Here is a 16,251-nt window from a genome sequence, read left to right on the forward strand (position 1 = left end):
CCCGACGCTATCAACATATTTGTCCAATGAATGTATGCGATAAGCACATTTTCATAATTTCATGAATCATTAACATCAATATGATTTTGATTTTGATTTCTTTTGGCATGATCAAGTAGCAGCTTATCAACTTCGACATACGTATTGATATTTTAAATACCTATTCTATGGCACATTATGAAAACTCGAGCACATCGATGTTGTTTATTGGAAAATATGTAACATCAACAAAAAAATGGTATTCAAAATTTATTCCAGACAAGTCGGTGTCATTTGAAAAGTCGGTGTCCTTCAGTGACGAGCCACCAGACATGAACTCTCCCAAACAACACTCCCCGCAACACGCAGGTAAAAGCTAGCAGACTTTAGGTTGCCAATAAGTCGAAATCACTAACACCTCGAATAGGAAAGTATAAGATACAAACTAACAAAAGACTGTTCGGAAGAGTTAATACTTCTAATCAGCTACTTCGATACATCTTATGAATAATATCTGCTACCTTCCTTGAATTTCTCTGATAACATTTATCGCAAATGCTGTTGCTCTGAACAAATTGATGATTGACTGCCATGAGCGAATGGTCAATTTTTCTAATATTATTTAACACGTTGTTGTATGATTGTGCAATGCTACCACACTAGCGGACACAAAGCCTACAAAACCAGCTATAAAATCTTCTACACTGCCGAGGATGTCCTCACAAGGTAAAATGTATTCACCCAATTTGTTATGGATTCATTCTATTCTTTCACCATATGCCTTACAAATTATTCATTTTTCTGCTGAACACTGCAGTATCAACGCAATGCAGAGCGTCGGAATCAACATAAGGATGTTGAATTATTGGATAATTATATGCTGACAAATTTTCATTCTGTAAAAACACACTGACGAATACAGGGCAGGTGGCCACAGGAACTTGCTTTTTAATCATTTTAAAAATCACATTTTGGCTCGAAATTTACTGATGTTCTTCATTGTGGAAATCTCACCGATTGATGTTCTTCCAGAACGGGAGAGACACAAGCCGACACCACCACCAAAACCAGCAACACTCGCAGCTGGTCAATATGTATACAAAGACCTGACCCTCACTCCTGAAATGTATAATCAGCTCAGAGGCCTACAAAAAAAAGCAAAGGATCTCCGTCAAGAAATGCGAAATCTACGACGCATGTCCCAAGCACAAGCGCACACAGTTCGAGAAACTATCAGAGACACATTTATCACGATTAGGTATTCATTATTTTTCTATGAATTTTATATTCATAGATTTTGTTACAATTATATCGTTTATTCTAGGGCTCTGCTGTTGTCGGGTGGAGATGCAGCATGGGCTGCCGGAGATACAGAAAAAGTTAGACTGAATCGTGAGGAGGACCTCTACAAGCAGGAAATGATTAGGCTGGAAAAAGATCTTACGTGAGTGAAAAATCTTATGATTTGGCATGTAAAATGTAGATTGAACATTTCCTGAAGATGATGACAGTTTGTTCCGCTCATTTTTACCGTGTAAAAACTCCACAGCGAGCTAGAGAGCACAGTAGAGGAGCTACGAGGCAACGTTATAAACCGTAAGACACGAGTCAACATGTCCGATGTAGAAAACATGGCGCTTATTCTGAGCAAATCCAGGTATTTCTATATGTTAAATGAAAGGTCGACATATTTCGTGCACGACTTTCTGATGTTAAATTGCCTTAATTATAGTTTCCACATATTACTCATATTTATATGATGAGCATACTTATCATACAAAAGTACTTATCAAATTTATCTTCTTCACCGAAATAGTAAAACAGTGGCAGACCTGAAAGTCCGCTTCCCAAGTCTCCAGGAAGGCATGAAAGGCCTCTTAAGTTCCGAAATGGAAAAAGTTGTACGTGAAGAAAAGTTTTTGAAAGAAGAACCGGAGCGACTGGAGTCTGCACTCAGGCGCCTTAAAAAACTCACTAGCACCCTCGTCACGCTCAAACGGTACCGCATTGATCGACTTAAATTTCTAATCATTCATATTTCAAATACCAAAACTGTGAATTCATTATTGACGTCATGGTGAAACTGAATGAGCCAATCGAGATCACAACCTATAGTTTTTTCATCACTCCCTAGCTTGGCGTCGGTGCAGGAGCAGCGATTACCTAATGCACCAAGCGTGGATGCTGAAGAGACTCCGCCTATAACACCAACATCGGGGCAACCTTCTAAGGTAATATGGAGCCCTGCTTGCTATCCTAAGAACCCTTATCCATACCCAATGCCTTGCTCACTCCTTGTGTGCAAGTACCTTGTCGCATGCTGACGATCCTGTCTCCGATAGCTTGCGTAAAAGTTTATTATTCACTAAATAATACAGATGCTTCAAAAATAAGTTACGTAGTCATATTGTAAATAAGTATTGCGAACGTGTTTGAATGATCACAATTAATTCTAAATTATCGCGTACCTGAGTTGGTTAATTAGTATCTATTCTTCAAATATTTCTTAGATCTTGTCCTATATGTATAAGTGTATTTTTAATGCGATCAACCAGACGTAAAAGACGAGGGATACTAATCGTTATATCGAATCCAAATTCTGGTAAACATTAGTAATGGACAAAACAAGGTGTCAGATATACTATTTCACAGATTGTAAAATTTCGGGTTTCTAAAGCAAAACTTAAAATAATATTCAGGCCAAACATAACAATGATAGTAGATTCGTGTTAGAAATATCAACGCACGGAACCATACCAACCGCATCAAAGAAACTGCGTCCAAAAAAACGTGATCTAATCTTTCAAGCCAAATGCATGCTTTGAGAGAAACGATTTTCAATATTACGCGAAATTCTGGTTATACTATTCATTGAAGTTTTCATTCACGATTTTGATGGTGGCTTGAACAAATTAAAATTATTCTATTAATATAGGTATATATTTATATTGGTCAAGGCCGCGACTTGCCCCCTGATCCATTTTCATTTGTTTTTTGTCAAGTCAATATTTAGTAAATAATCCGTCTTGCTGCACGGAGTAGATCATAGCCCCATGTGCAAGACTTGTTTGTTTCTTTTTAAATAATAGCATCAAATTCTGGATTCGTGATATTCGTTTTTCCTTTGCCAATTTCAAGACATCATGTTTTCTTTATATCATACATCTACATTTTACATATCCATTGTTGAAAAAACTTTTTTTCTTCCAAACGTAGTCATCCTAGAGCACCCATTTTTTCATTCTACTTTTCTGTACTCATATCATATTAACATCATGTTATCACCTTTATTATCATATTCACATTTATATCAACGAACCAGACTAAACTACATTTTTCATCAACATGCACGTATAATAGTTTCCTAAAACAAAAAACTTTCAAGGGGAACAACGTCCAATTCTAAAATTCAACCTTAAACATGCATTTGTCTGTGCAGCCATACAAAATTCATAACTCTGGAAGACGCATAGATAACTAGTTAGTTCGTAATGTAGTTGTGACTATGTGATGACAATTATAAGTTTGGCCTGGATCAGGAGAGCATCAGAAATAATAGAACCGATATTCAGCTATATTCAATCTTTAATCCTTATGGAACTTATTACCTATAACAATATATTCCACTCTTTTTATGGATAACACCTTTGCTAGTACTGATTTGATTTATTATTTAATCCTGAGCATTCAGCACCTTATCTTTTAATATAAATAATATAAATACGAAATCTAATGTAAACCTTCTTAGATGAATCCCCCATGAAAAGTTATTTTTATTTCTCCCTGTTAAAACAAATTGCAAACTTGGGCACTTTACGCACAGTTTCTATTACATTCAAATTTAGATTTTAATATTATAATTTACTTAGTTAATTATCTGGCTGCTGCTTAGCCCTGCCATCATTATAAAACCTGTCCTCTAAGATAGCATTGGAAATTCTACTCATGACCCCCAGACTGCAGCGGATGATTGAACCTCTTAGAATATCAAACTCCCATTATATTCGCTGAGAAAAAAAAATCATTAAGGTTTGATACAGGTGACAAAATTCAAACAATTTTTTTGTAGTGCATTTGGTTAGAAGAAGAAATGATTCTGAAAACGATCACTAGCGCGCCTGTTCACCTGCTCTCCTAATTTTCTAATTTTTTCACAATCTTTAGAGATTACAGAATATCTTTACTACCCGATGGAGTTGGTGTCTTAATAAATCCTGCAACTTGTGTCTCGGTGAACTTTCCCACCCCATACCTTTACGTACCAGTCGTCAATGTTTGCTGTCTCCTGATAGAATAGATATATTACGTCTAGCCTATGATCTGACAAAACATTTTTTACCGAAACTTAATCGGCATTTGAATTGAATTGCCAAAGAAGGAATTTATTCAGGACACTGTTGCATGGGGTGAATAATATATTGAGTGTCAACATTCTGCCTATTTGTTCATTAAAAATTACATGACTCTGTGAGAAGTGAAATAATTGTTGAGAATCCATTGCGTATACTGTGAAAACATACTTCCAATATTATCTAATGTATGACTTATTAAAATTGAAATAGATGAAACATAGATGTTTTGTCAAATCAATGTGTGTTAGTTGTTCCCCCTAAGAAGTAAATTTGTGTGATAAATTTTAAGGACAACATCAGCAGCAGCAATAATGATTTTGTGTGCAAAAAAATCATTATTGCTGATCAACCAGCCTGTCTCTCAAGATGATTAGATAATAAAAAATATATCATTGTTATGAAAACCTGAACGTATAATAATTTCTAGAAACTTGAATCAATCCAAAGGCAAATAAGCGAGGTATATCAACGTTTGTTAATTTTTGTAGTTTGGCTGGATGTGGAGTACTAACTTCAAGAACGCCATACAGACCAGTCACGAGTAATCTTTAATAATTCATATTAATTTATTATTACTCTATACTACTATATTTATATACTTCTCATCATCCGACATGTCTAATTCATAAATCATATACAAAATCATGATCATTCGTAAAGTCCATTCAAACCATTCTGGCAAATGAGTTTCAAATTTTATTCCGTTGTCTTTACAATTTTTATCAAAACTCAATTGTCTTGAAAGATTTTTAAATTATAATTATGGGCGTAATCGGAACATGCAAAGTATTCGGGCTTGATGAGTTTAATACTTCGTTCAGTAAAATTAACAATAAGCGAGAGTTATTCGAAAAAAATTCAACAATGATTTCTTGATTATCGACGATGCCGAAATTTCAGCAATACTCATCGTTACTTAGAAATTGATTCAATCAGCCGGTACAGACTTCGACTTGTCATCAATCAAGTTTAACGTGAAATAAATGAAATGACGATACTTATTCCATTTGACAGAATGATTTGAGCCATTCTTGATAAATTGTACAGTACACATGCTGCAGTTATGTTAATATTTTTCAATTTCTAATTCGTGCTTGTTCTCAAATTGGTTTGAATTTATAAAATTATAAAATAATTTTTCCAAGTTTTGTAATCTACTCGTTCGCTTTGCTCTACTGAAAAAAAGTTCCTTTCTTATACATACATACATATGTACATGTTTTATATTTATGATAACTTACCGCAGCAATGGGTGTTGCCATTTAAAACAAAAGTATATACAAACTCCTAATATCTCCGTAGGTTCATAGTCACAATTTTCGTCAACAATTATTAAAAGGCAACATTTATGCTGGTTTTCAATATCAATTTGTTATACATAACAATGTGCACATAACTTGTTCATTTCTTGATGAAGTTTTCACTCTCTTTTTACGCAATTTATTTATTATGAAAAAAATAAAAAATGCAAATGACGAAAAAGGGACACCTATTTTTTGCAATATTTCTCAATTTGTGCTCTTCTCATTAACCTACTGTAAAATCTGTACTATTTTTCTATTAATCCCTAATCGTACAAATACTTCATGGTACTTGTCTCTCGTTTGAATTATTTGCTGGTTTGCAATTTTACTTAAATACCTAGCACGTTTTTCCATCAACAAAGAATCAGGTTGTTCTGGATTGTAATCGACCAGTTGACTTTTGAAAAATTCTACGTACTCATCATCTACCTCATCTCACATAGCAATCTAGAAAACCTTTAATCAATATATTCTTTCATAAAGACACACGCTCCAATCCACTTCTTATAGTAAGGTGCCGGGATATTAAAGGTTTACATTGGATTTCCTAAAATGGCAAATCCCATTATGATTGTATTATTAATTGTGACAATTATTGTATGATTATCGATGCGTTTTAATCTGTCATACCGAAACTATGTATTTCTCCTTCTCTTCTGTCCATTCTGTATCTCTGTGCTCTCGTTAACAAACAATTGGCATTATTCGACACGTATTATAGAACGTCTATAAAATAAAAATATTAATTGGGTGGCTCAGGGAAATATCGTCGCAACATCGGGCAAATAATAATTGAACCGTAGCGGCGATATTTTTTGTTGTTACACCCTTTTTACAAAACATATTTAATTATTCTATATTATAATACTATAAAGCTGTAGAGTAATAGTGTAAATTATTGTGACTAATGATTATTCATCTAATTAATCTTGTAAAGTTTGATTGATTTAATCTTTATACCCTGTATGATTTATATACTTTAGCTTTTTATATCTGACAATGAGTTCACTTCACCGTCTATAATGTTAACTTAGTACGTACTATACTGTCACTTCTCTTCCCTTTTAGTCTTTTGTATTTCTTTTCTATATAGTTTATTAATTTTCGTTCATTATGATTTATTTATTTATTTTTTTTGTGATAAATTTTGTTCCAAGTAATTAAATACCTATCACTTTGATTTGTATTGATGCTATACTTCTTTTTTCTCTCTCTAATTCCATTACTACTGCCTTACTATAAGGATTGGACTGAAGGTTTTGTCTATGTAATTTTATTGGCAATTTTTTTTTTAATATTTTTTTCCATAGTATGAATATGTTACATTCAGCACGTGTGTGGCGGCATGTGGTAAATTTAAAGACCTCAGCATGAAAAAAAATGGAAAAAAAAAGATGATAAATATCGTCCAAATTCAACAAAATTACGTTTTTGCAAGCCTGGAATATGCTACAAACATTCTTATTTTCGTTATGTTTACAGGGTATCAATGAAGACTACGTTAATTATAGACTATATACTTTTCCGATAGTCAGTAAACCCAATAGGTAGTTTTTTATTTTTCTCAATGATTTTCACTCACATGTAGCATCATTTGCTACAAATCCTTTCCCAACATTACTATTTATTGTATTATGTATATTCACTGTATTTTACAAGCCACAAGTAGATGTGCTATATTCTTCCCATAAATATGCTTGTACACATTGTATGCAAGCCAAGAATTCTGATAATTTCGTAAACTGTTGAAAAGTTGATTGAGGCGGAATTGGAAGTTTCTGTGTTGTAGATTTCATAAGATTCATTAATACCCGTAAACAAGGTATTCCTAACGAACAATTGACTGACGATATATCAGGGCTCAACACAACTTTAAAAAATGGGGACTTGAAATATATTTTAAACGACATAAGTTATTCTAATGTAGGATTTTTGGTTTTTGGTTTTTTAAGTTGACTAATACCGGACAACAAACGATGCCAAAAGTAAAAGAGCACCATATGAGTACTGACTTGTAACACGCACAACACACAAAACACGATAACGTACCACAGGTAACTATCTAACAGAATTTTTTTAACTGATTTTTTTATCAAGTCCTTTTTTACAATTTATCTCATTTCTCTAACTCCTTGGTTTCTGCATGTGCGTTTGCACACAATTTGTTGGCATGATCAATAAAGTGTTACAATCTAACAAAAAGTCGTGATACCTGAAAGGCATTACTCATTTATGTATATTACTGATACTTATTCTTCAAACAAAAAGACTTAACTGTACGAAAACTTCATTCGTAAAAAACTTATTAACAAATATAAAAAAAATTTGAACGTTATCTTGAAACAAGTAGCCTTTGACGTATCACAAATATCATCAATTACCACTGAGGCAAAATATATTGTGATAATAGCACAGGTCCACAAAATTTTCCCCATCTCATTTGTTACTCATAATGGTTGGAAAATACACTAAATGGTTGGAAAAGATTGTTATATGTAACTACCAGGAAAATCACATGTTTAAAAAACTTTCGAATGTTTTGCCTCTCACAGTGGTAAATAAAATGCACATATAAATGAAAGTTAACGCAGGTATTCGGAATTTGTTTGTAATTCATTAAAACTAGTGGACTTTTGTGAAACAGACTGCCCCTGCGCCAGCAGAACGGACTGCCGTGGGATCAACGGGCTTCGTCGGGGGAGGGTCCAACACTCTCGACTCCTATCAGCGTGCGGAGAACGCACTCGACGTTCTGCTAGGTGAACTTCAAACATTTTCAAGGCCAGCGTCTCAGCTAAGTCAAACATCTAGTATCAGCTATCCCCCAAATCTAGCTGAGATTGGCCGATCGGCTAGTCAAGTATCCCAAATGAGCCACGCGCCTAGCATGTCAGACATTGGTAGAAAAGGTAGTATAGATTCGTCAACAAATTTAGCCATCGCTACTACCCCTGGACACACAAGTACCCTTAGAAGGCTCCACTCTTATCCATCAAGTTCCGACACTGATACTTCTCCACCGATAGCCAGGCTACAAGTTTCTGATATTTCGACACCACCTCAAAAGCCACCAGTGCCAGAAAGAAACGCAGAATTGCTGCAATTGGCAACTGCGAGACGAGTTCCTCCGCCACCTCCGCCAAGGACAAGCTCAAGATCACCCCTAGCCAGTCCTACAAGTCCTCAGTTGCCACCGAGAAATCCTACTGGAACATTACGCAGAGGACGAAGCAATCTGAAAGATAGTGGTAAACCACCGATGGCTCTACCTGCCACTGCCAATCAAACGGCAGAAGAGCAACAAGTAGCACCAAATAATAATATTTTATCTGCTAGCAACTCTAGCTCCTGTGAAAGTATAAATTCGCAAGAAGGTTTACAAAATAAGAAAGGAAGGCAAGAACAATTGGAACAACGACACCAAGAACTTCTACGCAAACAAAAGGCGCTGCAGGAACAATATGCCAGACTACAACAGCTTCAAAGAAATGCTTCAGGTTTAACGACAGTACCCCCAGCACCACCTGATCTTTTAAAGAAGACTGGCTCCGAAAGTAATCTTTTAGCAAAAATGGGACTTGGCTTGAGTACAGCAAATTCTGGATCATTAACCAGTTTAACAAGCAGACCGGAATTGAGCATAGTCCCGGCACAAAATGCCTCCACAAATCAGACAACAACTAATAAGATTTACGAGACAGACATTCTGTGACCGAGAAATGTGATACTTCCATTTGAATTTAATCTTGGATACATCATCTCGGGAGGAGCAGCTGCAAGTTAACATCGCGATGTGTGCAATAAATTTCACGTGATAATTGAGTTTTGGAAATTTATCTTTTACCGAGGTATGCGGTACAAAGAATTAAAATAGTACACGTTTTTTAAATTTTGCGTCAACCTTTGTATGGTTATCCTTATCTATTTATTTATTTATATATGAATTTATATATATATATATTTATATATACGAATGTGTATACACATCTGTATATATGTATTATTTCGAGAGGTAACCATATTATGGAAACAATGACTGAATAAATGCCGTGCCAAGGTTTTAATTCAGAATACTGTGGTCGCAAATATAAATTTAAATATCAAAGTAGAGTATAATTGGTTTGTTACGTATCTCTATGCACCTACTAGGCATATGAATTTTTATCAAAAGTCGTAGCTATGTTCTTTACAAAACCCACATAAAACTTATTTATAGTAATTCTATCGAAGAATGTCTGAAGAGTATAATATGGCGGCAGCATTAATGATCAGGTTACTGCCGAAACGGTCTTGCGAATATTATTGTAGGTAATTGAAATTGAGCACGAGTATTTTAAATTTATAAAACCAAAGCGCATGAATAATCGCTGATATTGTGAAAAATTAATAAAACAAGATAATTGGATATTCAGATTCAAGATTCGGAATTGATTCAATGATAGTGACTTACAGCAAGGGAATACCTAAGGTGGAATATTAAAAAAACTAAAACCATGGCATTAAATTGATTTCGGGGGGAAGAAAGGAGTAAAAAACATTACAAAAAAAAAACTTAAAAATCACACACGAGAATTCTATAATACCTAGAAATTAGCAGATTATGCTTACTAGTGAAAACGATCAAGTTAGAAGTATTTAATACACAGTAATCGTAACTCCAAGTAACGAATTTAAAAAATTAAGGTGTTTAGTGTAAACCATCGCAAAGACATTGCTCGGTTTTTGCTGTTATAATATTAGGTATGTGTCATATGAGGAAAGAATGTCGTATTAACGATCAGTATTTCTTTCAGAAAATTCCCCATTACTTTTAGTGTCACAAAATTGATGAAAATGTGCGCATGAATCAAGACACGAATGATGTTCAATCTACGTAACACTAATCGATTTTTAAAAATAACTGCAATTCAAAAAAAATATTTTCTTCCAACTCTGGTCACAGATATCTCCTTTGAAACTGGGACACTGATCATTTCAAAGAATAAAAAAATCAAGACGAATTCATTGAGTTCGCACGGAACAAAACTGAACCGTTTAAACAATCTGCAATCATAGTTTCATTTTTAAATCTTATTAAAGGACAAATATATATTTACCTACATCTATAAAAGGTTAATGAAACGTATCGATTTATTGAAGTAAAACTACTGATTTAGGTAAAAAAAAAACAACTAATCTACTCTTAGGTGAGACTTAATTCAAATATCATTATGATAAACGAAGTTATAAATGAACTTGTTGTCGAGTGTTTCCTAAACACTTTCAACGTATCATTATAACGATTCCTCAGCAGTTTTATGAAAACATAAGTATTTACCGTCATTCAGTCCTACTGTGCCGAGAAAATGTTTTTCTGAAGATCTTCTATCTACAAACTGCTAGTTTATTTGAATTTTATTTATGTTGTAGCGAACCTTAAAGACAATTAAGAATAAATATATAAATATTATCTAAAACAAATTATACATATATACATTACACCGTAAAAACTGATTACGTTTACACATATTACAATCGATGACTGAGCGCGCTGTTAGATTTACATACACATGTTCATTTAAATTATTCAATGAGTCTACTACAATTACTTTTAAAAGATTTGTTTGAAAGGATTTTGACGGCTGATATACAGCTATTTTAGGAATGTCGACAAATCAGTTTCATTAGCGGAGATTGAAACCTTCAATTATAAAGTTGCCATATTTGTAGAAATTTTATACAATTCAAAACATACCGAAGCCTGAAATAGTTGACAGTTACCATAGAATTCTGCGTGCTGAAAATCCCATATGAAAGTAAATTTTATTGTTGGCAGCAAAATTTATCCTGAAACAAGGCCATAGTATCAGATCACATTTGACAAAGGAAAATATGTTGTAAATTGTATATGTTGAAAATGACTTGTACAGTCGGTCAATTGTTGTATGGTTGTTTATTATTTCATTGATAATTATCCGAAGTTGAATTAGAGGTAAAATCAATACGGACATGTGGGATATATAAGCTGCTATAATGATCGCTTCTACATATTGAAAAAAGTTGTAAATACTTTTGAAATAATAATTGTATTATTTTTTGCGTTCATCCAACTTCACGTCATCTGTCATCCAGCACACACTTTCTATTTAAAGTCATAAGATCACACAATATATAACCCATATATATTTTACGACGAGTTATCCAAATAAAAAACAATAAATTGCGTAGGCAAACGTTTGCTCAATAATTTAATAACAACTGAAAAACGCAGCAAGTATTATAATGTAATTATGTATGATTGAGATTGCTCGTCGAATTTATTTAATAATAAATAACGGAATAATATGTGTGAACTTTGAGCCTCCGCAAATTTGTCGAGGGAATCATTATTAATATCCCAGTGATGCACACTGCGAAATCACGTATCACGTATCATGAATACTAAAGAAAAATTAATTGTTGTTGATGCACTAATTTCATTGTATTATACCTATAGGTAAACTTTTCATAGAACAATTATTCGAAATTGATTTTTAGCGAAAAAAAAAGTAGGGAAATTTTTAGCTCAATTTTCAAAGGCCATTTTACTTCATATGGAGGCGTATGAATATATGTATAAGTATAAAGTACTGGTTACAGAATTTAAAATCGTTCGTAGGTAAGAAGTTTAATTCAAATGAAAATTCATATTTTATTATTCGAATCTTTTAAAAATCAAAAATAAAGTGAAACTGTTTGTTACATACGTTATTAATTTTGGCAGTCATTATTAGCAATTTTACTGTAACTTATATTACGTACTTAGAGTCTGTAATTATTTTTTTGAAAACGATTAGTTCAAAACGAAAGTTAGTGAATTTTAAATAATAAAAAAGCAAAATGATTTGAAAGGCCAATGCAGCTCGGCCCAGCTTTTGATATCATCTATGAATTGCTTAGAAAATATGCTTCGGTCGAGCAACAGAATAATTTTAACTGATAACTATCATTTTTTTGGATACTTCTTTCTATGGCTGATCTTCGCATCAGACATTGCTGTTCATATTTATTCATTTCAACCAGGAAATGTATTTTCAAATGAAATTTACACGCATACACAACTGGTAGAATTGATCTAGAGGGCCTGTTATAGTTCATTTATTTCACGAACATAGCTGTCTTTACGTTCTTTGTTTCTATCAAATAAAGACGCGGACGATATAGATTCTTCTGTATTCCATCGGTACTTGATTGTGAAGATCGCTAGATTTACTAGGTCTACTCGTTGATCAAACATTATCATCTGCTCGAAAAAGTTGACGGTTATTGTAACAAAAATAAGTAAATTCAACGTATTCGACCATAATGACTTGGTTTCTCTGGATGAAAATTGTTAAATATTTCGATTTAGCTACTTGTTATCATTAATGTTTTTAACTTGTACAAAAATAATTTTTGGTGCATGCCTGTTTAGCCAAAAAGGCCAAACTTGAACCATTATAATTATCATATTCTGTTTATTTATTGATGAACAATTGAAGGACATTAGGCGGATCGTAACATTACAGCATAGATATGTTCAATATATCTAGGATTACAGGTATTCAGATGAATCCGAATTAAAGAAATTAGCGAGGTCATTTTTAGGATAAATTAGATGGAATTTTGTTCATATTAATTTGTTACTTCTTTCATAATTAAAAACAAATTATACATTGTAATTTTTTTCGACTATCATACACGCCAAATATGAATTGACTTGTTACATTTGTAAATGTTTGTAAGTAATATATAATAAAATAATCAAGTAATAACCATTGCATTGCATTGTTAATGCGTAACTGTCATCAACACTACACACCTTAAACACAACGAATAAAGAGAATCGTGTCATTGTCAAGTACTTCAGACTGATCATTTATTTCTTCCTTTGTCAACTTAAATAAAACATGCTGAGAGTATGAGTGGTGGTTTCAATAAATTTAGCGAATGAATTAATTATTTATTATAACAATTATTTATCGACCAAAAACGATTTGAACACGTCATTCATGTTCAGTTATTCAGAGTAAAACTTGATACATCCATACTGGGTAATCCTGGATCATCATATATTATAAACAACGTCGATGATATCAAAATGTATGAATTGGATCTGTGTATGGGCTGAAGAGAATGAGAGTTACTTTAGGCTCCAATTTTTTCTATTTCGTCCGCATCTTCCGCATCTAGGTAGTGTATCTTTTTTGCAAAATGCTTTTCAATGTCTTGACAGAGTTGCATCGCGTGAGACGAGTCTACAAGATTTATAGCTATTCCAGATTTTCCAAATCTACCTGTCCTTCCGATCCTGTGTAGGTATGTTTCACAATCAGCTCGACGTTCTTGGTCCATCGGAAGGTCAAAATTGACGACTATGGTTACTTGCTCGACGTCGATACCTGCAGTAAATATACAGTCTCAATCGGAGTTGTATCGGATACAGCGAAATTACAATTATAGCATTCCACGGTTACAGAAGATCTCACCTCTTGCCAAGACGTTTGTTGTGATGAGAACTTTCTCAAGCCCCGCTCTAAATCTATCCAAAACGGCAATACGCTGTTCAACAGTCAAATCACCAGACAGAACAGCGACGGCATGTCCGTCCTTGCTCATTTTTTCCGCTAGCCAGCCGGCTGTTTTTCTCGTCTACACATAGAAAAATGACACCCAATCGACCGCAACGACAAGCATAACGAGTTAACAGATACAATTAAAAAGTCGTAAGTTTAGCAGAGATACTTACATGACAGAAAATAATGGCTTGCCCGATGGTAATTACGCCATATATATTGGTGATGGCTGTGTACTTCTCATCCATATTTTTGCACTTGACATAGTACTGTTTAATGTTATCCAAGCTCTCTTCCTCTTTCAGCAAACGTATTATTAATGGATTCGTAACAATTATTTCAGCAAATTCCATCACTGCGGATTCGTATGTTGCTGAGAAAAACATCATCTGGCAAGTAGGTGCGAGTAGTCTAAAAAGATCGCATGAAGAAATATCTGTGAAATATTTTATTACGATGGATGTAAACAATAGTGCTATAGCAGCGTAAAGGAGTCTCACTTGTGTATACGGATACACTGATCCTGGTGCCCTTGAGTGGCAATCATGACATCTGCTTCATCAAGAACAAAGACGGAAATTTTTCGCACATCAAAGAATCTTAATTTTATTGCCCAATCCAATACTTTTCCTGGCGTACCAATGATTATGTGATCATTGATCGTTGACCCCATAGGAACTGTGATGTAAAAATAATATTTCATGGTCAAAATGTCGTTAATCTATTCAATATGATCAGAAGGTCTTAGTGTTCGAGAACTTACTATCTTCTCCTCTAACTGCATACTTCAGTTTTATCTCTGGGCAAAATTGTGACATTTTTGCCGCTACTTCTCCAGTTTGGATGGCTAGTTCATAAGTAGGAGACAAACAGAGAACTTGTGGGTAATTTTTATTTGTATCCACTCTACTTAGCATAGCCAAAACAAAGGCTGCAGTCTTCCCAGTACCGGACTGTGATTGTGCAATCATATTTTGTGGCCTAATAAAAATGACATACTTTTTCAACTTCTAGCACTCAAACAAAACAACTTTCATTCCTGAAAGACTATTTTTCTGTCAAACTTACGGGTCGGCGAGTAGCGTAGGCAATGCAGTTTCTTGAATTCTTGATGGAGCATTAAATCCCATCGCATAAACTCCTTTTAACAGCTCTGGTTTTCTGAAAATATTATTGCGCAGCATTTCAGCTCAATTGAATTCAAATGATATATCAGCTAGTCGGAGGCTAGAAAATTTGATGGTACTCACAAATTAAGTGCCTCGAATGTTTTGATACTATACAAAGGTGAAGTCGGATCTCGACGCTGAATCTCCAAATCCTTTGTAGTTTCAACTAATCCTTTGCGGATTATTTTTTGCAATAAAGACTTCTCTGCAGGAGATATGTGTTCTTCATTTTCATCGCTTTTTGAACTCTCACTTCCTTCTAATGGAGGTGTGGCAGGATTTACAATACCTAAATTGGTAACCTGTATTGACAAAGTTAAGGTTAATAAGAATCTATCCTTAATAACTAGGGTTGTGTATAATCTGTGATCAGAAATATTACAAAATTTTTTGAAACTTTTTCGGCTAGAGGACTAAGAAGCGATTGAATGGATGGTTGCACACAACACGAGAACGTAAGTAAAGATGGTATGAAAATACAATTACAAAGGGTTCTGCAATTACACCGCGCACAGACGCACTTCAAATTGTAGGTTATACCGGTGATTTCCGTGTTAGAAAGTATCGATGCATTACCTTGGCGGCCAGACTTTCTTGTTCATCAGCATATTTGGCCCAGTCGACTTTTGATGATGCCATAATAAAGGAAAACACGTGTTATTTCTATAACGAGGCAATTTTTGCAGAATAACCTCAATTTACAGTTAACCAAAGCAGTCGTCACTCGTCAATTTCGGTCTATTTACCCACTGATCAGTGAACGGTCGATGGTCCACGTTCGACCTTTGGTTCCACCAACGTCCCTCGATAGTCAAACCACGATCATTCGATTGCCGATGTTTAAATTTAGCGACGATACCCGCGACTAGATTTC

General features: G+C 34.1%; 2 protein-coding genes across 23 annotated transcripts in view; one reads left to right on the forward strand and one right to left on the reverse strand.

Moving 5' to 3' along the window:
• The window catches only part of LOC105689013, a 129,512-nt gene extending 119,326 nt beyond the window's left edge, over nucleotides 1–10,186 (forward strand). For 12 of the 22 annotated variants that reach the window (XM_048649379.1, XM_048649400.1, XM_048649394.1 and 9 more), the window contains 8 exons: nucleotides 259–348; nucleotides 643–705; nucleotides 1,012–1,237; nucleotides 1,304–1,423; nucleotides 1,529–1,636; nucleotides 1,796–1,978; nucleotides 2,114–2,210; nucleotides 8,280–10,186. In XM_048649379.1, coding sequence (XP_048505336.1) covers nucleotides 259–348; nucleotides 643–705; nucleotides 1,012–1,237; nucleotides 1,304–1,423; nucleotides 1,529–1,636; nucleotides 1,796–1,978; nucleotides 2,114–2,210; nucleotides 8,280–9,347 — 1,955 coding nt within the window. In that variant the 3' untranslated portion in view covers nucleotides 9,348–10,186. Of the gene's footprint in view, nucleotides 1–258; nucleotides 349–642; nucleotides 706–1,011; nucleotides 1,238–1,303; nucleotides 1,424–1,528; nucleotides 1,637–1,795; nucleotides 1,979–2,113; nucleotides 2,211–4,819; nucleotides 4,873–7,587; nucleotides 7,690–8,279 lie in introns of those variants that run through there. The other 10 variants (XM_048649406.1, XM_048649414.1, XM_048649429.1 and 7 more) reach the window with 8 other exon arrangements.
• A 3,388-nt stretch (nucleotides 10,187–13,574) lies between these two features.
• LOC105689014 (DEAD-box helicase Dbp80) lies at nucleotides 13,575–16,173 on the reverse strand. Its single transcript, XM_012405733.3, has 8 exons — nucleotides 15,954–16,173; nucleotides 15,459–15,679; nucleotides 15,277–15,369; nucleotides 14,972–15,189; nucleotides 14,709–14,886; nucleotides 14,382–14,619; nucleotides 14,122–14,284; nucleotides 13,575–14,034 (listed from the first exon to the last, which is right to left on the reverse strand). Exons 1-8 carry the CDS (start codon nucleotides 16,014–16,016, stop codon nucleotides 13,781–13,783), a joined length of 1,428 nt encoding a protein of 475 aa, XP_012261156.1. The 5' UTR covers nucleotides 16,017–16,173; the 3' UTR covers nucleotides 13,575–13,780.
• Between the last annotated feature and the right edge of the window lie 78 nt (nucleotides 16,174–16,251).

Source organism: Athalia rosae, chromosome 1 (assembly GCF_917208135.1).
Source record: "Athalia rosae chromosome 1, iyAthRosa1.1, whole genome shotgun sequence".
NCBI classification, from domain to species: Eukaryota; Metazoa; Arthropoda; class Insecta; order Hymenoptera; family Athaliidae; genus Athalia; species Athalia rosae.